General features: G+C 38.6%; 1 protein-coding gene across 1 annotated transcript in view; it reads left to right on the forward strand.

The window, feature by feature from the left end:
* Positions 1-3,538: 3,538 nt before the first annotated feature.
* si:dkey-234i14.2 (uncharacterized) overlaps positions 3,539-25,603 on the forward strand; it is a 40,742-nt gene continuing 18,677 nt past the window's right edge. Inside the window, exons 1-2 of the mRNA XM_033967505.2 lie at positions 3,539-3,647; positions 7,786-7,858. Of these exons, the coding sequence (XP_033823396.1) occupies positions 3,611-3,647; positions 7,786-7,858 (110 nt within the window). The 5' untranslated portion in view covers positions 3,539-3,610. The remainder of the gene's footprint in view (positions 3,648-7,785; positions 7,859-25,603) is intronic.

Genomic DNA, 25,603 nt, shown 5'->3' on the forward strand with positions numbered 1-25,603 from the left:
TGCTTGAATTTTTCCACAGTATGGCAGTTTTCTTGTACCTGTTTCTATTGTATAAAAATATATTGTAAAACATAAATTCTTACTGTGAGCATGCTTTTCTCTCCTCTCCACAGATATGACCTGTAACTTGGCCTGATTACGTCACTGTCTGGTCTCCATCGATACCAAGGTAACAAAGCTAATGTTGTATAGCCTTCAAAACCAAAGGGTGAAAGAGGAGCTTACAGTAAAAACACTCACAGTCATCAGCCAGAATATGGTCCTGATATAATAATAATTAAAGGGTATTTTGGGGTATTTTGTAAAATCATTGTTTTTTTAGGTTTCTATAATGGTATAACATTGTTCCCTCATCAAAAAGATTCCTGAAGAGGTTTTAGATTAGATCCATGCATGTTTGACTATTTCAGCGATCTCTCCTGGTCTCTATTCGAACCCGCCTTATGGTATTCTGTGCAATGCTCCTCCCACAAACCTATGTCATCCACGCTCCAACATGACAATTCTCCATAAATATACAAAAACGTGATACAAAACTGTGCACAGCAACTTGACAAACCTGATGTAATATGCGATAGCTTCATTAGTGCTGACTGTGCTGTGAAAGCGCTCCGAAGGGGGTGTGACTTAGCTAGGGAAGCAACTGAAACTGATAAAATGTGTTAATACATTGTTTTTGGCGAATATAGCATTTTCTAAACAATAAATGGTAACATCTTAATCTTAATATGTTGCGTGTATGCAGCAGTTAATACCCCATAGAAGTAAAATAACCCCTCCAGCAACACACTCATCTGTTTAGAAAGGCCTTCTCACCCTGACCACTCTGACCATAACTGCACTGTCTTTTAATCTATATTTGTTTTTAAATGTATTTTTAATCATTTTACATTGTTCTATTTGTATTGTGTATGTACGGCGACCTTGAGAGCCTTGAAAGGCGCCTAACAAATAAAATGTATTATTATTATTATTATTATTATTACACTACAGTTAATTCTGTAATTCTGTCTTGTCATATGTTTCGCAGGCTTAATTAATGACAATTTACAGTTTAGTCTTGATGAAGGATGTAACTTAGGCTCTGAAGTAGATCTGAGACAAAAAAAAGTAGAAGGAACCTCTTTCTATTTGGTCGTGGTTAAACGCGGTACATCTCACGTCCACCAGAGGGAGCCATTCTTCTTCTATAAATGTTTACGTTGCAGACTTTCCAAACAGATTTCTCAAGTTCAAAGCAGGAGTTGCATTCCTCTAATCTGCACAAAAGCCTTTTTTGGTAGTGATCAATAACCTTATAATTTCTGAACTATTTTTACAAAGCCACCACAACTCCCAGAATGTTTCTTTTTGCTAAAACATAGCCACTTGGCTCTTATGTATGTACATATAATTATCCCTGCACTGCTTATGTTTTTAATTCCCCAGGGCAGAGATGGATAGCATGTGTATTTTCTTGCCAAAATCATAATGAATAATGTCTAAATTACAATGTACAGTTAGGACAGGCTTGTTTGATTGTCCAAGCTGCAAAGCATTATGGGAGTAGTAGTCTGTTTACATACCACAGATGTCACTCAGCACTTACGGATTAAACAATTTTTGCTGTTGAAATTGGATGGAAACGACAATATATTGTAGGTCTAACTTTCATTTAAAGCCATCATTTCTTAATTGTACTTTTATTTATCGCTTTTTGAGTAGTTTCAGTCCAAAGAACTAAATATGTACTAAGGAAAGACTAAATCAAGGCTATACCGGAACTAAACCAGGTCAAACCAGGTCTAAAACCAGGACTAAACCAGGTCTAAAACCAGGACTAAACTTGGTCTAAACCAGGGTTAAACAAAGGCTAAATCTGGACTAAATCAGATCTAAACTATGGGCCAATTCCGAAATGTACATCCAAGCCATTTCAAAACCAGGGCTAAACCATCTCTACGGGCTAAACCATGCAGGGCTAAACCAGGTTTAAGATAGAACTAGTCCCAATAAGGAAGGACTGATCCATGTCTAAAAGAGCTAAATCAGGACTAAACCAGGTCTGAACCAAGACTAAACCAGGACTAAACTAAGACTAAACCAGAACTAACCCAGAACTACTCCAGGTTTAAAATAGTCCTCCACTCAGTCTCCATCCCTGTCTGTGAGTCTTAAAACAGAGGTTAAATCCCAGAAAACCAGGAGCTGCCCAGAGGCCTGCTCCCTCCTCTCTGTGTCTTAATGAGAGGTGACAGCTTAAATGTAAATGAAAAGTGCTAATGAGTTTTGTAATTAGCGCAGAGGTGTCCGTGTCCCCCCACCTTCCTCCCCCTCACACCGAGCAGACTGGTCCAAACTGATTAGACCTGTTTTAATCGAAGCATCTAAACAACCTCTGAGAGAAGGCAGTCCCGGTCCACTCAGGGAAATACCTCACAGCAGTAAAACGGTTTGAGGGAGAAACTTAAGAACATACATCGATTATAATGTTTCGTAAAAAGATTCAAACAAAATACCTAATACATCAAATATTCTGTGAAATAGTTTTGTTGCTCTATAAGACGTGTGTAGAGTAGCAAAATGATATCACTCAATAAGTACCAAGTACTGGTCCAAAAATGACACAACTAAGAAGTATTTGAGAAAAACAAAATTATATCTGAAGGAGCGGTGCAAGAAACATAAATGTTCAGCACATAATCTTTCCATGGCCATTAGTCAGTAATTTATTTTTTTAAAATTAGCCTCACTGTTATATAAGCCGCAGGGCTCAATGTGTGGGGAAAAAAAGTCACGGCTTATAGTTCAAAATTTACAGTAAATAACAAATTATAATGTTTATGCTTCCAGGGCACTTCTGAACCATGTTCTAAACCTGTGGCTCATCCATGACAGTTGGGCTCGTTCACATCGCTCACATGGTCGTTCACGTCGTACCAGGTCAGTGCTTCAACTTAGCTAGAGCGGCCATAGATTAAAGCCAAAGCTAACAATTAAAAAGCATTTTTTTAAGACAACAGACTGAGCTGAGAAAAACTTGAAAAAGTATGATCAGAAAATAGGTAAAAATCGCCACAAAATTCGACCTTTGTGAAAGCTCTCGGTCAGTCAGCCAAATACGAGTTTGTGATTGCAGTTTGTGATTGTGCTCTATGAGAAAAATCCTTCTTTTGCTGTAGGGATTTTTTCGTTGTAGTACCAATGAGTGGCCACTAAGCCAACTCGCTGTTATTTTTGTTTTTCACAATCACAATGTATGGAAAAATTCTATAGGAGAATCTATATATACACAATTATTACTTATGAATGAAAAGTTAACCTGTAGAATTTCAGCCTCTGTAGTCTATTCTCGATGAAATTGGTATCAAGTGTCAAGTCTATTCCTTAGTATCGAAGTCGAGTTTGAAACAATTTAATAGCCCAAATAATTTTACAGAGAATAAAGTGTCCAGTACCATTTTGCACACACCCCTGTCTCTGTTATAACAATGGTATGGCCCACAGCTCTCATCTCTCCTCTGTATCTCTCTCTCTCACTCTGCCTCCTCCTCTCTAGCCTTCACTCCCCTCTCTCCTCTTTCTCTCCTCTCTCCTTCTCTCTTTTCTTTTCTTCTCTTCGGTTCAAACAATGACCCATTTTCGGAGCGACCTTCATCAGGACCGACGTGAGTACCATAACAGAATTTTGGACAGAATTTTACAATGAAGCCAGCTAGATGGTACAAATATGCAGACGCTATTGGATATCTGGTCTGAGTTTGACGTATAGTTAATATTTCAGATTGAAGCAACTTAGAAAATTACTGGAAGAAATAAAACTAGCGTGCTTGTATTGAATTATGTTCTGCTGTCATGTTAATTGGTGCTATGTTTGAGACTAATAGTTTAACTGATACAAATCCAGTAGGCTACTGATGCTGCATTTTGGCTCACAATATTGTTTAGATTAGACTTGAGTGGACTGCAGTACTCTATTTCAAGTTTGATTTATTTCAAAACATAGTGAAGATAAGTGACTAAATAAAAATGTCCAATTATGCCTTAAATGCACAAGTTTAAATCCCCCACATTCATTAAATGTTTGGACGTATGGTCTGTTTATCAATATATATTATGATGATGATAAATAACACAATGATCAATCATGTTCCCAAACTTAATAGCTCCACAAGGAAAATTACTTGGACTCAAAATATAAAAGTAAACATCAACTCAAATAAAATAAAATAAAAAACAAATACATGAAATATTATATTAATATAACTAAAATTGTGATTATGTACATAATGTAGCACCCTTTGTGGCTAAAAGCTGTCACATTTATATTGAACATTTCTTCCTTCAAGCGCTTAAAGTGCTTCAAGGAACCACTAAAGCACTGGCAAGATGGGTTAAGTGTCTTGCCCATAGACACAACAAATGTAGCACCTGCAGGGAGCTGGGATCAAACCCAGGCCTTTCTGTGCAGAGTTTGCATGTTTCTCACCATGTGTGGGTGAGTTTCCTCTGGGCACTCCAATTTCCCCCAAAACATACACAATAGGTAAAACCCTCCAGCTAAGGTACTCCTGACCAGCTCAACATCTGGAGATGGGTCCTTGAGCACAGTACTGTACCGGGTCAAATGGAGAGCACAGCTTTCCCCTTAGGTGTCCATAAACTGTACCTTAATCTTAGCCTTACATACCCTGGAGGTGTAGTAGGGAAAAAATAACTGTAACAGAGTATGAGAAGTCTTATTTTATAAATGTTAAAATACAGACATTTAGTCTTTATAAACAGCACTGAACATAACAGTTATTATCCTTGGTCAAATTCAGCATTTTGTTCCCCGATCCGTAAAATCTGCTAAATGTCACATCCTTCATTTAATATCAGGGCACAGAGCAGGGAGCCGTTTGAGCGTGTGCTTCCTTTGGGCTTTGGAGAATTTGAATGGGGTTAGTATATAGTGAACATGGGGGAGTAATATCTGTGTAGTAAATATTAATCAAACGGCAGCTTGTTAAGAAAAGGGAAGTTGAAATTAATTACAGAAAGTAGTACATTGGTGACACAGGGAGACTCAGAATTACATCCAGCAAGGTTTGATCAGTGATTATGGGTTTACTATGTGCCTGTCCAAGGCCCATAGTAGCTAGACTATACTTGTGACATTTAAACTATTAATAAAATCACAATTAAAAAAACTTTAAATTGTTTATGGATCAAATTTACTTGAATAATTGAGATGTATTTTTTTGTGTGATTTTCTGAATATGTTTATGCTTTATTTAGTTATATAGGAGAAAGAAAATGTAATTTAACCAAAATAAATTTATTTTGTGAATATTTTATTGTTTGTCTTACGTTTATGTTGTAGTTTTGACTGAATTTGAGTTAGTGGAAATTGGGAGATTATTTGTCATCATATTCATTTTTTGTATCTGTTTATTTTAGTTTTACAGAATGTTTTTATTAGTTTGACCATAGAATGCAGTTTTATAGACACACCATTACACCAGTATTACACGGGCACCCTCTTCCTCTGCCTCTTTCCTCTGTACTAGCTCTGATTTTCACTCCAAACTTGACTCCGTCAAATGGGATAAAGCACACGGCTGCAAAACGTTGCTGTCATAGCCTCTCTGATTTGCCTCTTGATCTGTTTTCTAACCCGATGTGTCATCCAAACACCACCAGGTAAAGTGTTGTAATCACTAAATCAATAATACACAATCACAGCTCGGTCACCGTGGCGACCTGCACCTTTAAACCTTTTAGACCACTGACAAAGGTTATCCCCCCTCAGTGCACTGACAACCTTTTTGTGTCTAAACTCCATTCTAATATTCTAGTGAAATAGTTTTTGATTGCATATTTTTATTTGCCTGCTCTTGGTGATGCAACACTGGAATTTACCCACGGTAGACAAATAAAGGTTGTCTTAACTAATCTTACCGTATAGTTTAAGTTAGTTATAGTGTTTGGTTTACATCTGGTTTAGATTTTAAAGATGTTTTATGGACTTTTTCTGGTAGGGGATCTGTCACTTGCTTGTCTCCGTGGAGGTTACAATGCTTTACTTGGAATTTGATAAACATTCTTGAAATGCGGAACATTCCAGGCAAATCAATAGCATCTTCATCAAGCCCAGCTGCTGCCAGTGTAGTGTATCTGATTTAAACTTAGTTTGTTGTTGGTTTAGTCTGTTCAGACCCCTGTTCATTCCTGTGTGGTAGGTTTTGTCTGCCGTCATAGTTTTCTCCTGATTTACACCTGACTAGTCCAGATTTTGTAATGCACATTTTAAGTAGACCTATTCTGCAAAATCAACTTTTCAAAGCTTTTAACCATGTTATAGTTGTTTCCCCTTCTCATTTACCCTCTCGACGTTGTATTTGGAACGATCTGTGGTTATTTTTAAGATGACATATTGCCGATCAACTCCCGCTTTCACCGGCACCGATACACACCCGCTGCTCTGTACTTGCTTCGTTCTCCAGTTTGATATTCTTAATTGGTGATACATGTTTGGCAGTGTCGTGTAGTCATTGGTACAAATTTAAAAAATCTGCAGCTTGCTAGTGTGATCTGCATTTATCTGTTGGAGGTGCCGACAGCTACTTGTCTGTTTGTTGTGATGACGGCAACATCCATCGGCCACCACAGGTTTCTAACCCAGAAGTTAGTGGACTTCTTTATTTTATTAAGTTGTTTTAGATTCATATTGTGATTTAAAATGTGCAAATTATAACTCTTCTTTGTCTTCTTTAAGGCTCAGTATAATCCAGTCTACTACTAGTTTAGTGGGCTTATTTGTGTTGATCTATGTCCTGATTTGGTTAACCTGGTGTAGACCTGGTTTAGTCCTGAAACTGGAGACAATAGCTGTTTACAGTTTCAGTGTGGTTAGCCCCTCCCCTCAGACAGATTTAAAGGCTGTGGCCACCAGCATACTGACCAGAACTGAAGAAGCGGCTTGGATGAGCAGCGAAACATCTTCACTCTTAAAAGATTTGTCCAGTTGACAGATTTAACTTCTTTGTTTGCTCCTGATTTTAAAGTGATTTAGTCATAATTGCGCGATGTAGGTTTATAGTCTTCCTAGTTTAGTCACTTTTCAGATCTTTTTGTACTTTTGCTGTTCGTGTCAATTCATATCTTGTTGACCTGTTTAGTCCTGGTTTACACCTGGTTTAGTTCTTGTTTAGTCTTAGTTAAGGTTAAAGCCATAATGTTTGGACCCCACTGGTAGCAATTATAGACCACACACCAAAAGAATAATGTCCCACAAACTGTCTCCGCTGCAGGGGACAGAAGGAGAGGAGAGATGCTTGATGGGAAGTTTAAGGGCCAGCTGCCACCCCTATGGTGACTCATGGGGGGTCAGGGCTCCAATGGAGGTCACGGTGAGACAGGCTGCTCCCAGATTTCAGTTAAACCCCATCCAAATGTTGGCTCAGTATGACAGCACGGAGACAGAGAGAGAACAATAGTGTGACTGTTGTCAGAAGTTTTGTTATTTGTGGTAATAGTTTATTTCACTGGAAAAAGGTTTAGTTCAATGCAAAAAAGAAAGATTTATGGTAAAATACTGGTAAATTTACATTTAAATGCGAGCTGTCAATATTGGCAGTTCACCAAAAATTTAACAGTTTTTTTTTTTTTCAGTTTCATCTATAATAATTCTTCTAACATATTTAGTTCTTTGAAAATAATATCAATGCCCTTATCAGAACTGATCATTTACTTTGAACCAGGTTTAATGTCACTAGTATTTAAATTCAAAAATAAACAACTTTATATTGCTTTATTTTTCAGATAGTACCATGAACAGTGAGCTGAGAAACACTCGTCCAACCACCACCAAGAGAGGAAACAGCGCCATCATCAGGTCAGTCACTCATCTCCAGAGCTGAAATCTCTTTCTCTCATTATGATCCATGGAGCACCTCAGTGTCCCAAGTCCATTATATTCAGTACTCAAACTGCATTGTTTTTAGCTTTATGATCTACTTCCCTTTTTGAAGTACCCTCAGATGAAATCCTGGTGCCCTCTGCTGGTGTTTCATATGGACAAATTCCATATTCTATGAGACACATCAAGCACTGCCCAGAATCCAATGTGCCAAAGAACACAAACATTTCAGACCCATAACACTAACCTCAGTCATCATGAACGCTCTAGAGAGAATCTACACCTGTTTGACATGGAGCAAAAACAATAAGCTGGCTCACGGCAGATTGATATGTGTAACTCTGAACGGAGTTCTACACATTATCAATCTGGGATGGCTCTCGCTGAAAAAAAAGGGAAGACTCGGAATGTCATGAAGATTATTTGAATCTGATTGTTTGAAGTGTCACAACAGAGGAACAAACCAAAAAATCGAACTTTAGTTACATGCAGTTGAGAGAAAAGCACAGACATCTCTCCTGTCCACAAATGCACAAAGCGCTTCCCTTATGCACATTTTTCACAAACAAAATATTCCATATTGGCTGAAGGACGTCTGTTTGGTTACCATGTTTGTTTTGGTTTGTGATTCTCTTGAGTTTATGAACTCACAAATATCATGAGAATTCATCTTGCTGTGCTAGGCTAAATTATAAAAACAATGGTCTGGAATAAACACCAAAAAGTAGAGAAAGTTTTTTTTATTTTTTTATTTATTTATTTATTTTTATCAACAAACACATACCTGTAGCCTCCACTGTTATGAATGATATCTGCATAAATCAGGTGGAGTCATGTTTTTACAAGTATTTGGGTGTAATGTTGACTCATCTATGAAAAGACTAAACAGAGAATATATTTCCTCCATGGCCTCAGGTCATTTAGGGCCGCTCCTTCTGTTCTTCACCTCTGGCACAGTTGCCTCTCAGTCACTGCAAAATCTGAACTGAGACATTTGAGTAAAATATGTTCGAAGGTTGTGGGCCACCCCTGGACGGACAGTTTGAGGCCGTGTACCATAATAACACCATGTGGCTGGCCATGCGCATTCTCTCTGACCCCAGCCATGTTCTAAACACAGAATATGTGCTGCTGCCATCCAGACATACTGTGTGCCACACTTTAACAAGGTCAGGCTCAGACACTTCTTCATATATCAGTCTATCTTGAAGCTAAATGAGGAGCTTAATCCATAAACTCAGTGATGCCAAGATGAACAGAAGACGGTCTTTATTAAATTGTCCTATGTGTTTATGTCATTGTGTGATGTCCTTGCATTGTGTTTTATTTAGCTGCTGTTTCATTGTGAAACAAATTTTGGCTCTGTGATCGAACAATACACCTATGAACAATACGCGTTCCAAATTATTTTGCAAATTGTGTTTAAGTGTTATAAAGGTTAAATTTTTTAGTTTTCCATTAAAACTGGATGGTGTTGTGTCTCATTGCTCTTTGGGTCAGTGAACTCAATCTCAGACACCTGTGCCACTTAGTTTGGCAGGTAAGTCCAATTAAACAAAACCACTTAAGAAGGATGTTCCAGAAACTCTCCACAAACTCACAAGTTCAATGGATGCAAGGATTGTGAAGCTCCTCTCAAATAAGATGTCCTATGTCAAAATGTAACTCGACCTGTTAAAATGTTTTGATTTCAGTAATATGCTAATGCTTCTAACTGAAAAATAAACAAATGACCATTTTCAGTTCTTTACAACAATAACATACAACTCTGTACATTATTGTTTATGCACAACTCTGTTGTGCATAAACAAATACTGTTATCTGTGAAAAAAATACTGTTATCATTGGGAGGTTTGTTCAATAACATTTGAATTGTACTCTGAAGGTTGATGACTTGAAAATTATGAAGACTCAAGTCATTTATATTGACAATTTGGCAAAATCAGAGAAAAATATAATTTGCATAATAATTTGGAACACAGTGTAAAGTATTATCTGTCTATTATGATTGATTCATGTATGAGTTATCTGGTATTTGTCCTGCATTTGAGGCTTGAGTGCTCAGAAAATTTCAGTTGCTTACTGTAATTCAAAAACTGTAGACTCTGGATAATACATGTAGGGTTCAGTATCATGCCATTTATCAAAAATAAAAGTACCCTAAATTTAAATATGCTGCTTACTATGGTGTAATGTCACACTGAAGAGTTGGGGCCAGTGGCAGGTTATCACTTCTAAAGTTCTGAAATTTGAAGAAGTCAATGTTTCTATTTTTAAGTCATAAAAATTAAATAGAAGGGGTACTATGCAAATATTTTTGTTGTGCTTTCTGCCATGTTATAACATCGTTCCCTCATCAAAAACATGCCTGAAGAGGGTTTAGATGTCATCCATGCATGTTTCAGTAATTTAGTGATCTCTCCCGGGGCCATATTCAAACCCTAAGCTGTATGATTCTGACAGTCCATATGCCTGTGTCATCCATGCTCCCACACAACAGTTCTCGGGATGTACGCTGATTGTGTTGTGATAGTGGTATGATATGATGGAGAGCAGAGGGAGGGGACATTCAGAGCGATGAAAACAAAGGTAAAACTTCTTAAACATGTTAATATGTTGTTTTCGTCGAATATAGCATTTTCAAAACAATAAAAGCGAACAAGGTGACCTAAATATGTTATATGTTAGCAGTTAATAGCCCCACTTTTAAGTCAACAAAATGTAAAACAATTTCCTCCTAATGTTGTACAGTATATGTAAAATGCGTGGATGTTTTCTAAGCAGTCCTGATTAGCTGCCACATAGTCTTGAGTGACAGTCCTGACGTCTTTAGTTTAAACCTCATTTTGTGTTAACATAGAAACCCAAGCCAAGCCAAACGAACTCTAAATCCCAGCTGTGCTCACCACGCTCCGGATTAAAACCAGCACCACTGTCTGGACCAGAGCGGGATTTAGACTCACACATGGCTCTTGGGACAGTAGCACAACTCATTTAGTACTCCGCCGAAAGACATAGGATTATAGATAACTGTTGGCTCCTCGGGAACAAGCAGGAGAAATTGGTTGGATTGGTGAAAGCCTGATTTAACATTTAGTTTAAATTAATACAGCAATTACATCTGCTGCAGAGGCTGCTATTGGGCCCATCAGGACAGTTACTATATCAACTTCACCTTGTATGTCAGATGGAACAATAGTTTTTTGGGTGTTAATATTTATCATGTGCACCTTTTCTTTGTGGGAAATTTCTGGTTATTTTTTGCCATATGAAGAGATTTGAGCTGTAGAAGGTTGAATCATAAACTTCTATGACTCCTTATCGGTACAAACTAATTATTTAAGTGTTGTATTCTGCTATTTATTTATTGTTCATGGTTTTGTACAATATGCCACAGATTTGATCAGTAACTTGTTTCTATTATGATTAGTTAAATGCCATAGTGCCTCTTTAATTGATTTTGTTGAAAATACCTTTACAATTATTTTAAAAGTATAATCTTCTATAATCAAATATTTTAGATTATGGATAGGCTCGATCTTCTTTACACTTCACATCTGAGATTTTTTTTCTCAAGTTTGCAGTGATTTCAGATATACTTTTTTATATTCATGGGTCAGTGTCCTGCAATAGGTGAACTTTTCCCCATTCAGAATATTTTTAGTTTTAAATTGCTTATTTTCATCATTCTTAAACTCATTGATATATGTATTTCAAGGTATTGTGGGCTCCTACATCCTATGAGCATTTTCATGAATGAGAAAACCATTCACATCCACATTCATTCACAAGAGCAGTAAGATTTATCAGCTGCCTCTTCTGTATACTGCCTCTCTGCCCCGTAGGCCTGCTGCTCTCTGTGTTACTGCAGTGAACTAGACACTTTTGTCATTATACTTGATAGTCTGTGTCAAAGTAAAGCTGTTAGTTTGACCTGGATCACTCATGCAATTATCCCGTCTCTGTAGGGGGCGCCACTTAATCATTGCACTGCTTCATACATCTTTATAATTAATAGTCTTTTACACTCAAAGGCTTTCAATTAGGAGAGATTTAAACAGACACAGGGTGAAATTAGATAAATAGTTTGAATGGTCACTTTGGTGGATATACTGGAACGCTGGTGATGTGAAAAGAAGGAGATGGAGAAACTGGGGTGGCTTATTGATCTGCTGAAGCGGTGGTGACTGGGCAGATGGATCAAAGAAGGAGGGGAGAAGGATTGAGAGGTGATTGGTTTGAAAAAATGCAACAGGCTATGATTAGCTCGTAGTGAGAGGTATCAGGAAGTAAGAAACAGTGGCTCCACCCAAATTGGTTAAATGCGCCGAGGAAGCTCCTTAACTCCTTATGACTGACCCGGATGTGCGTCATCATCAGCCATGACAAGGACCATCCCAAGTTAGGAAGGAGTAAGGAAAGGAGAAATTATGCTTCTTTCATAGCTCAACATAGGAACCTCGGGAGCCTTAACCAGCGATAAAGAGCTATGAGGTATCCCACAATTCATTTATAAGTAATAAACTGCATCAGATTATTAATTAAAATCTTCTGCATACATAATCTCAACAAGATATTAAGCATAACTACTATAATATATATTTGTTCAAAACCACATGACTCATTTGCATAAACTATAAGAGGTAAAAAAAAACTGCTGATGTGGTCTGTTCTGTGTGTGTGCTGACATCACGTTGTAAATGGTTCATCTGTAAACATTTCAGAGATCATACCTGTGCAAGTTTAGCTCAGCTCTTCATATAAGTAATTTCAGCTGTGTACAGTGATTTTATTAATGCGGGCTACTGTTGTGATGAAAACATTGAATAATTTAAAGGTTTGAATATTCTCACAAGACTCAGGGCAGTAGTGGAGGATGGTGCAGTTGTTATAGTCTGCTTTCTGGGTGTTGTAGCTTTTACTGAACAGCTGTTGTTCCCGCCGCTGGTTAGGAGGATTTAGATCCACCAAAAGCAGCAATAGCTCCTTCTCCTCACTGCTTACACCTCCTTGGTCCTTATAGTTGACTTCATGATGCTCTGAAAGGTCGAAAAAAAGGAGAAGGAAGAACAAGGAAGGAGGTATTTTTTGCCCCATTTTGGATTGGGCCACTCTCTTCTGGTTAAATTCACTTTGCTTGAGCTTAGTTGTGGGCATTTTCCTGCGTGGATAGTGGAAAATTTACAATGTTGTGGAATAAACTGAAGTAGCCCGACAATTGGAAGAAGAGGCATGAGGCTCGAGGTGTAACCTAGCAGTTTTTTTTACCATCAGAACAGGACCCTCATTGTAATAGTATTGTCCATTCCAGTTTAGTCCAGTCAATCTGGCTATACTTTCATTGTAGGGAGTATTATACCGCTGTTAACGTAGGTCTGAATGGCCTGAGGAGCTGGTAGTATTGGGCTGGCACAGCACAAAAATACGATTTGCCGTTCACAATCAAAACCATGAATCTGTTCTTAAAAATTCTTCAAAAACAGTATTAATTTTATATGTAATGCTAGTGAAAATAAAGCTGAACCTTACTGCAGACATTAACAAATATTTTATTACATTAGAAAAAATGTTGTTGTCTAAAAACACTTCTACAAAGAAAGGAACTGAAACTGGTGGCGCATAGCATGTTTTAGCACATTTTTGATAGATTGTCGTAATAAAAGATAATCTGAAAAGTAGTGAAATATGTCTTTTTGCCGCTCACCCCTTATAACACTTTTCTGTTTTATCGTTCGAGCTCTTCAAATGTAGTTAACATGCAGTTGTGACGCTGCCAACCAAATTGCCCCAGTGGGCTGTATTTGGCCCTGTCCCAGTACACTCTAATCCGTGTTATGTTTTTGGACACCAGCTGTTTTCTGGCCGCTGCTGCCTCGCCGCCTCCTCGTCCGACCGCATGGCATGCTGGGTTACCTACGGGTCGTTATCCGCTAAATCCATTTCAATCAGTGTTTAATTAAGCCATGGTGGAGCTCCCAGCTGGGTTCACGGCATATGATTTTTACATTGATTATTTTGCTACCTGCTTAAAATGTACTCGGGAAAGTTCTGGTTTTATTTTATACTATATTTCATTTAATAGTGCATTGTGTAACTTTTCAGGTGGGTGATCCATTTCCTGCTTGTCTCTATGGATATTGTATGTTATTAAACTTATTTATTTTGCATGTATTCATTTTTAATAGCTAAACCTCTGAAAAACATGCATTCTTACTGGGTCATCTCTCCACAGATTTGACCTCTAACTTTGCCTGGTTGCGCCACATGCTTGTTTCCATGGAGATAGAGCTATTTAGTGCCATACTGAGGAACCTTCTAGGCAAAGCAATACAATATCAATGGAGATAAATAGCTACTTCAGTCCATGTAGTGAGACATCCAACAATTTTATGAAAAAAATAACATGCAGTGGACACCAGCCTTCATCTAACGTAAATTAAATGTAATGTAAATGTGTAGGTAAAATGACTCACATGGTGCGCTCACACTTTCCCTATTTTAGTTTTGTTCTTCTCCAGATTTAGTCCTGATCCAGTCCAGATGTATGCTGCCCTCAGTTGTCCTCGAAGGTTAGATTTTCGTACTTATGTCCCTTCCAACTCAATATTCCTACTTGAATTTCACTTCCAGCTTTGAGCGCTTCCCTAGATTTACTACTTGACTGAGTCATTTGCATACATATACTGTAATAGGCTACACTGCTCATTGTTTTTCCAACTTGACAACTGGAACACAAAAAGGTCTAGGTTGTATCCCATTTTAGCCCCATTTTTAGCGTGATGTTCCTGCGCATTTAAACACACTGTAGAAAGAGGCAAGAACAGGAACAAAGCCGCAGTCTATAATTATGTCTTCTTGTAGTTCGATTGTCCTCCGCACGTTGCACTTAGCCAAACACACGATTCAGCGCTTTCTTTGAGCAGCGAAACAGCCGCTCGATGGAGAGGTTATGAAAACAGAAAACCATTTAACCCGACGGCGTACGCACACACACGGGAAGACGCTGAGATAAACCCAACTAAACAGCCTGCTTTTTGTAATGGAAATGCTTCTCCTGATAGGGCCCAAACAGTTCACCTCATCAACTCGGAAATGACCAAACCTGTTTACAGCCTGACGCAAACAGGCAATTTAAATACAATTAAGATTATAAGGGAGATAGGGAGGGGGAGAGGGGGAGTCGTACTGTGGGTCTGATTGGAGGCACAGCAGGGACTTGGTAGATCGGAGCTTGGTACATCATTGTCAGGCCTAAAGGGAGGATTGCTGGTGTGTGAAAAGAACTACAGGTTAATTATGGTTTGGTGTTTTTCAATATGGATTTTCTCTTCTTACATCATCTGAGTGAAGGAGATGGATCATAGTGGGTACTGGTGTGAATTTTGGTAGTGATTCTGTTTCAATTCGACAAATAATACTATGCCATGTGCTTTGTATTAAAATGCAAGAATTTTACCATTATCTTTACCCAAGCTTAAACTGATCTAAACATTTCATATATGTGCAGATTAACTAAAATATAAACAATGCAGTTCTATAAAAAATGCAATTTTAAGTATGAATATTATTGCATGTAGAATTTATACTTTTTGATACCTCAATATGTACTGATATATCAACATTTGGTATCACTCCTCTCATCCCTAGTCTTTGGGTCTGAAACCATTTTGATGTGGTAGATTTAAACAACTAAACCTGTTTTTGTCCATTACTCATAGAAACACAAAACAGCTTTCACTCTTTTTTATTTAATGGTAATATGATTAGTGTCCCCTGATTTGACTCAGCATCCAATTTGTGTAAAAGTTTGATCTGAGCATGCCCAGAAGCCTTCACGTAGGCACATAAAAGTTGGTCAGTCTTAATTACTTGAGATGTGTTATTGTTGTCAAAATAAAATAATTGAAGCTAATGATAATAGTATGTTTTATCTATATTTTTTCAGTTGCAGTTCCTTATTTAGTGATCATTTGCATGGCCAGCAAAGAATACATGCATCTCCAATACCTGAATTCTCCACATGTTCACTATTATTTCATTTTTAGTTGCCTTTAAGTATTTCTCCCTCATTATTTCACTGCCTTCCTCCGAACATGTGACCTAATCATGACCTGCATTCTTGGCTTCATCTCGGAGTCATATCTCACCCTTGGGACCTGCCCTCCGAGCTGGTCCAGGGTGAACCCAAAATGACGGGTGTGCGGCAGGATGGACCATTACCCACAATCCTCGGCACCTCTGCAGATTTATGAGCCTGCAGCGCCCGACCATGTGAGCGCTAAATCAGAGCTAATGCGCCGCTCTGTCACCAGCTAAACTGCGGGACATCAGCACGGGTGAATAAGTGCGGTTTAGTTAGCGGTGAAGACTAGCAATAATGTTGGTAGGACAGTGTTAAGTACAAGCTGTAAAAATGTAGATTGGTTATGCATAACTGACCACACAAATTCATTCACATATTTGTTGAAAGAGCGCTCTACACATCAGGTTACAATGAAACTGTTGGACCTTAAAGGGGCTGTATCCAGTTTTTTCATGTCTAGGCTAAAGTAAAATTAATCTTGCTGCAGTACAGATTTGTATAAGCTGCTGCCATGTGTTGTCTGCATCTAATTTTAAAGCGTTGTTATCTTCTGCGAACCAGGAAGTAATGCTGGTGCACTGTTTCATGTCAGTTGTGCATTACCATGACGGCAAAACTGCGCTCTGGCCACTGAAAGTTGTGAAAAACGCATATAAAGTCATTGCAGTGAATAATTAGGATGCTAGGAATGCGTTAGGAAATGAGAAATAGCTTTGAACCACTGCAGATAGTTTAAAATGAACTAGTTCTCTTTTTCATGAAAAAATACATGGCCTGTAGCTCCGTCCATTTAGTCCCATTTTAATGTTGCATCATCATAGAGAAACAGTTTCTTTCCCAGGGTTGTCACTCTCCTGAATTTGCACTTTAAATGATGCACTTTAAATATGTGCACTTTAACATACACTTTAGTAATGTACATGTAATGAAAGGCAACATGCTCCTGTCATACCTACCTCTGTTACATGATATTCAGTTATATGTAAATTTTTATCAAGTACTTGCTTGATTGCTTGCTGGTTAAATGCAAACTTCTTGTGCATAACTGCTGCTCTTCACAGTTCACTATAACTACTGGTTTACATTTATTTTTTTATTATTTACCTTTACTTATATAGGGAGACCCAATGGGAGTGCTTAGACTCTCTTTATCATGGGTATCCTGGTTAAAATACAGGGAAAATACAAACAAAAAACAAACAAAACAAATAGAGCAACACAACAAATACATTTAACACATAAAAAACAGGTGTGAGTGTGAAAGTTTATTACTAGATTATTAAATTGCGTTTGTGGCACCAAAGTATCATTTTTTTGCTTGAAATATCTTCCATTTTCTTCTTCCTCATCAGGGACTACGGGTGTAAATTACCATTCATGCTATAACCTGACACTAGCATCTTTCATATGAAGTTTGTGTGGTGTGTGGCCGGGGTGATCTGTGCTAAAGTTAACTTTTATTTAGAGTTGGTGGATTAGATCAGCTACTAAATGAACTTTCTTTCATTTTATTTACATTTTACTTTAGTATTTAAGTATTGTTAATATAAGTAGAGGTACAGGTACATCAAATTATCACTGTGCAATACAATACAATACCACATCACAAATAAAGCAATTAAATTCAATACACAAACAAAAAAAATGAAAACATGTACTGCCCTCTCTCACACCTCCTTCCCTCTCACCCTATTTTTCCTATGCCATCCCTCCCTGAAAATATGATTTTTCTGAGCACTCAAGCCTTAATAGCAGGACAATTAGAACTGAGCGATATAGTAAAAAAGTTCATCTTTTTTTCTTTTTTTTCATATTGATCGATTTTGATTTTTGATTTGTTTTTAGTCTTCAAAAGCAAAAGGTTTTACTGTTGATTACATGAACATAAACAATGTACTTTTAATTTTTGCCAATACTGTCAAGTTTCTTCCTCTCCATTCAAAAACTCCAACCATGTCACTGATGATTAGAAATGACTGATTCATGATCTCTTGAGCTTTCAATTAATTGCCCAGCCCTAAGGAACCAGCATTGGAAAAAACTGGTTCACCTGGTCGGCTCAACGCGTGGGGACGGGATGCCCCCCTCCTCTTTGCTGGAGCCTTAGACATAGACCCTAAGGACAATACAAGATTACTAAATCAATCAAACTACAACCAAGAGTAAGCTAACAGTGAAGGAACACCATTACAACAGTTCATAAAAATTGATTTTGCATAACATGTCTCCTTTAATGTTAGTTTAGCTCTGTAAAAGAAATATAGGCTTATACCATGTCCCCAGAAGACTCATAAACCCTGTATTGGTGTTAGCGTGAGTGCGATATGTGGAGAGCACATTGATTCCTGCTCTCCGCCCGTGTTTCTCTGTTTATTGATGTTTTTTGTTAGCCGGTCGATTCTTCCCATCAGGACGGGGGTGCAGTGTTTTCTAATGACACTATTAGCTCCACAGTGAAGCGCAAACAGCCGATTAAAGGGCTGCTTATTACACAGGCAGGCGCTCAAAGGGATTTCTCATTATGTGTGCAATACTTTGACTTTACAGCAAACAGCTCCAGAGATACCGGAGGTCGTGTTGTGTACGTGGGAGAATCAATTCCCCGCAGCTAGCATGATGGGACTGTTGGGTTTTCTGATTTGATTTGTGATAATGTTTAATTACAATAAAGAAAATGTAGCAATTGATTTGTAAATAAATTGACGTGCTTGAGATTGTATTTATGTGAAGAGGGTGAGAATGAAATGATCTAAAATGAAAAGGTAAAATACCACTCATTTACAAATGGTAGGCTACAGTCAGTAAGGGGATTTAATTTGCTGTTATATAGATTTTGAGGACTTCAAAAGATGTAATACTTTATACAAAAGTATTGTTAATTACTATGGCAATAATGCCCATTTTTCATGAAACTGATCCACAAATGTTGACTATATAATTATTTGTTATTATTTGTTATCTTATATATACGTATATCTTATCTTATGGGTTAAAGGGGGTATTCCATTAAAGTCGCTAAACCCCAGGCTTATCCTGAAATCCTGAGAACAAACTAGCTCCATCTCCAGCTTAAGCCTCTAGTCATTCTATAAAAGAAATAAGCCCGGGTCTAACCAAAGATAATTCAGGCCTGAGGTTTAAGATGTCAGATCAATGGAGCAATGACATAACACAAAATGAGCTCAAAACGTGCATCACTCATAAGGTTTTTTTATGTGACTAAACAATTGTTGGATTTGGAACATGGAACTTTTCCGTTCATTCTGATTTGAGGAGTGAGGGGAAAGACGCGACTCCCCCCTTTCTCTCCCAGTCACACCGGGGGCAGAGAGGAGGCTGGCTGTGTAGTATGGGGCCTAGTTAATGCAAAGAATGAAGTTGGCTGATACCTTCCCAATGCGCGGTGGCCTTAACTTCTTCTTCCATGGTGTTTGTGAACAGGACGCAGTGTGTGTGAAAGTAAAGCTACAACAGAAGTCTTTGCATGTAACAGAAATTGCCCAATCAAATCTGAGCATAGGGATGAGTTTGACAGAGAGCGAGATGGGGAAAGAGGAGAGAGATGTGATGAGGGAGCGCACAGCCAGAACGCACTGAAAACCAGCTCATCTTCAGAGTCCAAACCAGCATCTGTGTCAGTCCACAAAACAGAAGAATTCATATTAAAACTGAAGCTATTGTGAAATAATAATTTTACTTTTATTTATGCTGATAGTTGAATCTGATCATTATTTGTTTGGACCAGTATTTAAGGAGATATTAACAAAACAAAAATAAACAAGTTCAGTAAATCATGGGCAGTTTAAAATATTTTGATCTCTTAAAATGAACAGAACCTGTATATATAGTATATCTTGCGTATATAGTGTATCTTGTTTAAGGCCCCATAGTTGCAGATGGGAATGGAACTATCAACCCAAAATTTTAAATGAAAAGAATAAAGACAGGATTCCATCCACCCATCGATTTTCTTCTGCTTATCCGGGGCTGGGTCGCGGGGGCAGCAGTCCAAGCAGGGACTGCCAGACTTCCCTCATTGCAGACACGTCCTCCAGCTCCTCCGGTGGCACCCCAAGGCGTTCCCAGGCCAACTGAGAGACATAGTCTTGTGGACTGCCTCAGGAGTCCCACAAGCCAACAAGGCTCGATAGGACTCCTGACGGCATCCCTTACTTCCGGTGTCCACCATCGGGTCTGGGGGTTGCCGCCGTGGCAAGCACCACAGACCTTACAACCACAGTTACGAGCAGCGGCATTGACAACAGAGGCGGAGAACACAGCCTACTCAGAATCCATGTCCCTAGCCTCCCCTGGGATCCGGGAGAAGCTCTCCCAGAGGTGTGAGTTGAAGATCCCACTGACAGTGGGCTCCACCAGACGTTCTCAACAGACCCTCACAATACACTTGGGCCTGCCAGGTCTGTCCTGCTTCCTCCTCCGCCAGCGGACCCAACTCACCCCCAGGTGGTTGATAGCTCTGCCCCTCTCTTCACCCGAGTGTCCAAGACACATGGCTGGAGGTCATATGACACGACAGCAAAGTCGATCATCAACCTCCGACCTAGGGCGTCCTGGTGCCATGTGCACTGATGGACACTCTTGTGCTCGAACATGGTGTTCGTTATGGACAAACTGTGATTAGCACAGAAGCTAGTTCAGAGAGGCCGTTCTTCCCGATCACCACCTCCAAGTGTCACTGTCGTTGACCAGATGGGCACTGAGTCTCCAGTCAGTGCACTGTCTAGTAACCCTCCCAGGGGTATCATAAACTGAATGAAATCTCTACAAGTATTTAAGCACTAGAACAAGTGGACATTTTCAGAACCACGGACAGCTCCCAGTTCAGTCTTGGCACCATAGATTGTATAAAGAAGTGGACTAAGGGAGTGTGATGTCACCCATAGCATTTGGCTCCCGTCAAATGAAGCTCATCGAGGCTGGCAGTTATAGGGGCAAATTTGAAGCTAAGTTCCACATTTGGAACTTCAATTGTGAGTATCATAGTAACCAAAGAACCAATCTGGAGTGCAGCTATTGAAGGTAACACGCTATCCTGCCCGCACCACTAATTTAGCAGGGAGTGGGCACTTAGCAATGCTGTCAATTAAACCTGTTACTGGCACAAACCAGCTTTGGCTTTACCTCATAAAAAGTAGTCTGGCTGGTTAATCAATTCATTTATTTATTATTTGTTAATACATGTTGAGAATATGATCATACATTGAGTACTTACCATATATGTGTAACCTACTTAATACTGTATTTAAGGAAGTATAAACAACCTATGTATACTGGTATTCCTTTCTCAACTACATAAAATATTAATAAAACTTCTCGTAATTAAACTTTACTAAATGGTGCCAATTTCAGTTCAAACTCTTAATTACCTCAAAGTCAGTTCTAGTCTTCCCCAAACCTTGTGTGTCATTTTTAATTGAATTCAGACTGTGGCTCTGCTCCGGGACAGCCTCACAAAAGTCTATCTCCCAGATCGAATTAGCCTTTGGTGACCGAGGACTGGACTAACCGCCACATTTCATCTAAACCATTCATTTTAGGGAGAATCCTTCTGACAAAGCCAACCCAATGTCTAACACTGATTCACAATGACACTACTTAAAATGGAGTATTCTCTCTGTGTTTGCCAAACTAAGGTACTAGGACCTCTAGTGGTAAGCAGATTCTTTTGTTTTTTGTCAGATATAATTCAGTAGTGCTTAAATTGGAATTTAGGCTAAATTTAGTCTGCATTTTAACATATTTAGTTCTAAGATTGTACCTGCTTTAGTCCTTGATTGCTTATGTTTAGTTTTATTTTGTCCTGTGGAAATAAATCAAACTAAATAGAATGCAGAGCCCATTTTGTTTCCAATGGGCTCCTGCCACTATCTGCAAAGTAAATACGTCCCAGAGAAATGATTTGAACAAACAAGAGGCAAGAGGCTTCTGATAATCTGATTTATCTTTGCACAAGTTCATTACAAGGACACTGTGCTGCTTTCTTCTCACAAGTCAGTTACTATAAAAACTCTAGCAATATTCTATTTTGTTTTGAAATAGTATTTAGGTCACTTGTCATTTAACGGTAAGGCTGTATGCGCTCCTATTTAAAACTTAGCACATAAAATAGAGTAGACTTTGAAGATGTCGTAACCAGCGTGGCGTAAGGACCAAGGTTGCAGACTCGCGAAGGTTTAACAATGTCTTTATTCACAAACTCGTGACAACAAAGGTAATAGTTCAAAGTATAGTTCGTAATCTTTAACAAGTCATGAATCAAAATCCATAGGAGCTGGGGAGTGTAGGTGCGGAATCGTGGACGTGGAGGGACAGAGGTGCATGGTGAGCAAGACGAGACAGGACCATACCAGGGCTGAGGTGCAGGGGCAGGGGAGATCCGGAGCTGGTTCCCGGCGGATTCCTGGAGGAGGGTAAAAAGGTTCCGATAAGCATGAGCATATAGCGATCAGAAGCAGTGTAAAGCCAAGAGCATATTCACGTGAGTACGCGGACGTTCCGGCGCCGAGGGACTCGTCCAGACCCCTCTTATCCGCGGCAGGTGGTGTTGATTGCGTGGATGGAAGGCAGGTGCGTGCGGGAGGAGTCAGGATTCCGCCCAGCTCCGGAGACAGACAGGTGAGGGAGGGGGGAGACGAGGGTGCAGGGAGAGCAGGACAGGGATCATGACAGAAGATTTAAGGTGTCTTAAAGTCTTAATTCAATGATACTCAAATTTCTGCATCTTTCAAAGTAACTAATACAAAATGTAAGATTTACAGCAGCAATTATAGGGAGAGGGGCAACGTTTTTTCAATTAAAAATGAACTGGACCTGGGTCGATGGAGCTGAATCACACCCACACTCACTTCCTATTTGGGACAAGGCGGATATACGGAAGTACTTGGTTTGTGATAATATTGGATGTGTATTTCTGCTAAAACATTTGTTTAGTATTTTCATTCCTTTCATGGCTTTATCAGCTATTTCTGCATTACTATTAGTGAAATGTTTATAGTGCAGTGTACTCCACACCTCCCCTGTCCTTCTGTCTGTCCGATTTGACAAATGACTTTACACAATCCGATAGCTTGAGCCGCTCTCACAGTCAATCCACTTCAGTTTTACCACATCTCCATTGAATTCCTATAACGGGACACTTTGAGAATGCTCACCAAGCTGAAATCAGTCAAGTGAATTTTGGTCAATCTATATAGGAAAAGTTGTCAAAATATTAAATCTTTTGAAGAAACCAGAAGAGATTTTAAAGGTGCATTGCATAACTTTTCTGATGGAGGGTATGCTACTCGCTTCTCTCCATTTGAGATTTCTTTTGCTTGGCTTGGAATGTTCCACAGTATGTCATTAAACATTTCTATCTAGCATTTCATTATAGACATTTTAATATATTAATTTAATATATATATATTATAGACAAATTGTGTGACCTGCCTGTTTTCATGATTATTTTAATGCATTGTCTAATATTCTTCAGTATGGCAATAAATGTATCCCTCTAGCACTTTTATTATTATTTGTTTTTAATTGCTGAAATGTGAAATTATTGCTTGAAAAACATGCATTTTTACTGTGAACGGGTCGCCTCTCCCCAGATCTCGCTTGTAACTTGGCCTGTTGGTCTCATCTCATCTTGTCTATAGAGATTTTATAGCTTTGTCTTTAGTATTCTGCAGTATGACGTTAAACATATCCACCTAGCACAGGTGTTAATTGTTGAAAAATACACTGCTGTGAAAAAGTATTTGCCCCTTACTGATTTTGTGCTGTTTCAGGACCTTTGTCACTCTATGTCATTAATTTCAGATCAAGAAAATGTAAATATTAGACAAAGATAACTCACAAGTAAACACAAAATGCAGTTTTAAGAGCTGATTTTATTTATTGAGGGAAAAAGTAATTGCTCCCTAAAACTAATAACTGGTTGAATCACCTTTAGCAGCAACAACTGCAGTCAAGTGTTTGCGATAACTGGCAATGAGTCTTTCACGTCGCTGTGGAGAAATTTTGCCCCACTCTTCTTTGCAGAATTGTTTTAAATCAGCTACACTGGAGGGTTTTCAAACATGAACCACCTTTTTAAAGTCATGCCACAGTATCTCTAAACTCAGCCTTCCACAATAATATGATGAATCAGTTACCTCATCATTTAACAATAGGGGCAATTAATTTTTTGCACAGGATCATTTTCACAGGATCAGGTAGTATTTTTCTCTTAACATTTAAAATCATTACAGAAAAGCAGCATTTTTTGTTTCCTTGGGTTATCATTATTTAATATTTAAATTTGTTTGATGATCTGAAACCGTTAAGTGTGACACACATGCAAAAAGAAAAGAAATCAGGAAGGGGGAAGGCACAGCACTGTACCTTGAAAAACTTGCATTCTTACTATGAGCTAGGTCGCCTCTCTACAGATCTGACCTGTAACTCCACACGCCATCTGTTTATCTCCATGCTAATTTTAAAGCATTGCCTAATATTCTGAGGTATGGCATTAAACACATCTATCTAGCATTTTATTACAGGTTTTAATTACTAAAATATACCTTATAAAACAATCTTACTGTGAGATCCACAGTAAGATCTGAGATCCACAGATCTGAATATTCTGCAGTATGGCATTAAACATCCATCCAACACTTTCATTATACATTTCAATTGTTCAAAAATACCTTGAAAAACATGCACTTTTACTGTGAATGGGGTCTGTTGGCGTCACCTGCTTGTCTCCATGGAAATAGCTACATTTAATCCCATACTGTGGAACATTCAAAAGCAAAGCAATAACATCTCCATGGAGACAAGTGGGTGGTGGAAAAGTTACGCAGTGCATCATTAAGTTGGAGCATCCTGAAGGAGAGTTTTTACAGAGGACTTTAGCAGACTGTTATGGCGCTGCTGTGGCTGTATCAAAGCTAATTACTCCAATAAACTGCAGCCATTTGAGGCGTTAACAACCTGAGGGGTCATACAAGGTCAAACTCATTTTCTTGCTTCCTTTAAATGCCCCATCTCAAGTCTACAATATGTGATGTCGTCTTAAAGCAGACCCATTATGCAAAATCGACTTTTTAGTGCTTTTAACCATGTTATAGTTAAGTTGTGTTTGGAGTGAGTTGTGCATTTTTGAGCAACCTTTAATCGCTTATTTTTAAGATGCAATATCATCAATCCCCGTTTTCACCACCACCGGCAAACGCCCACTGCTTTTTTGAATTGGTGATGCAAGCGGAATTTGGCAGCGTCATGTAGTCATTTTGGTATAAATGAAAAAAAATCCACAGTTTGCTAGGGTCATCTGCAGCTAATCTATAGGAGGTGCAGACTCTTTGTTGTTATGATGTTTACGCTGATGTCAGCTCCAACTGGGCACCGCAGTTTTCTAACACGGAAGTCAGTGGATATGTTTTTTTAATTAAATGTTTTTAGATGAATATTGCGATTTAAAATGTGCAAATTATAACACAATAATCCACAGGTGTCATAGATCATAGCTATAGAGGAGAAACAAGCACAACACTTTTTCTTTAAGATGTAGCTGCGGGGTTATTAAAACTGACACATGTAAATAAATGGATGAACTATGGTGCTTCGAGCTAGGCAGGTACATTTTGTGAGAG

This window comes from Periophthalmus magnuspinnatus, chromosome 6, assembly GCF_009829125.3.
Source record: "Periophthalmus magnuspinnatus isolate fPerMag1 chromosome 6, fPerMag1.2.pri, whole genome shotgun sequence".
Classification (NCBI taxonomy): domain Eukaryota; kingdom Metazoa; phylum Chordata; class Actinopteri; order Gobiiformes; family Gobiidae; genus Periophthalmus; species Periophthalmus magnuspinnatus.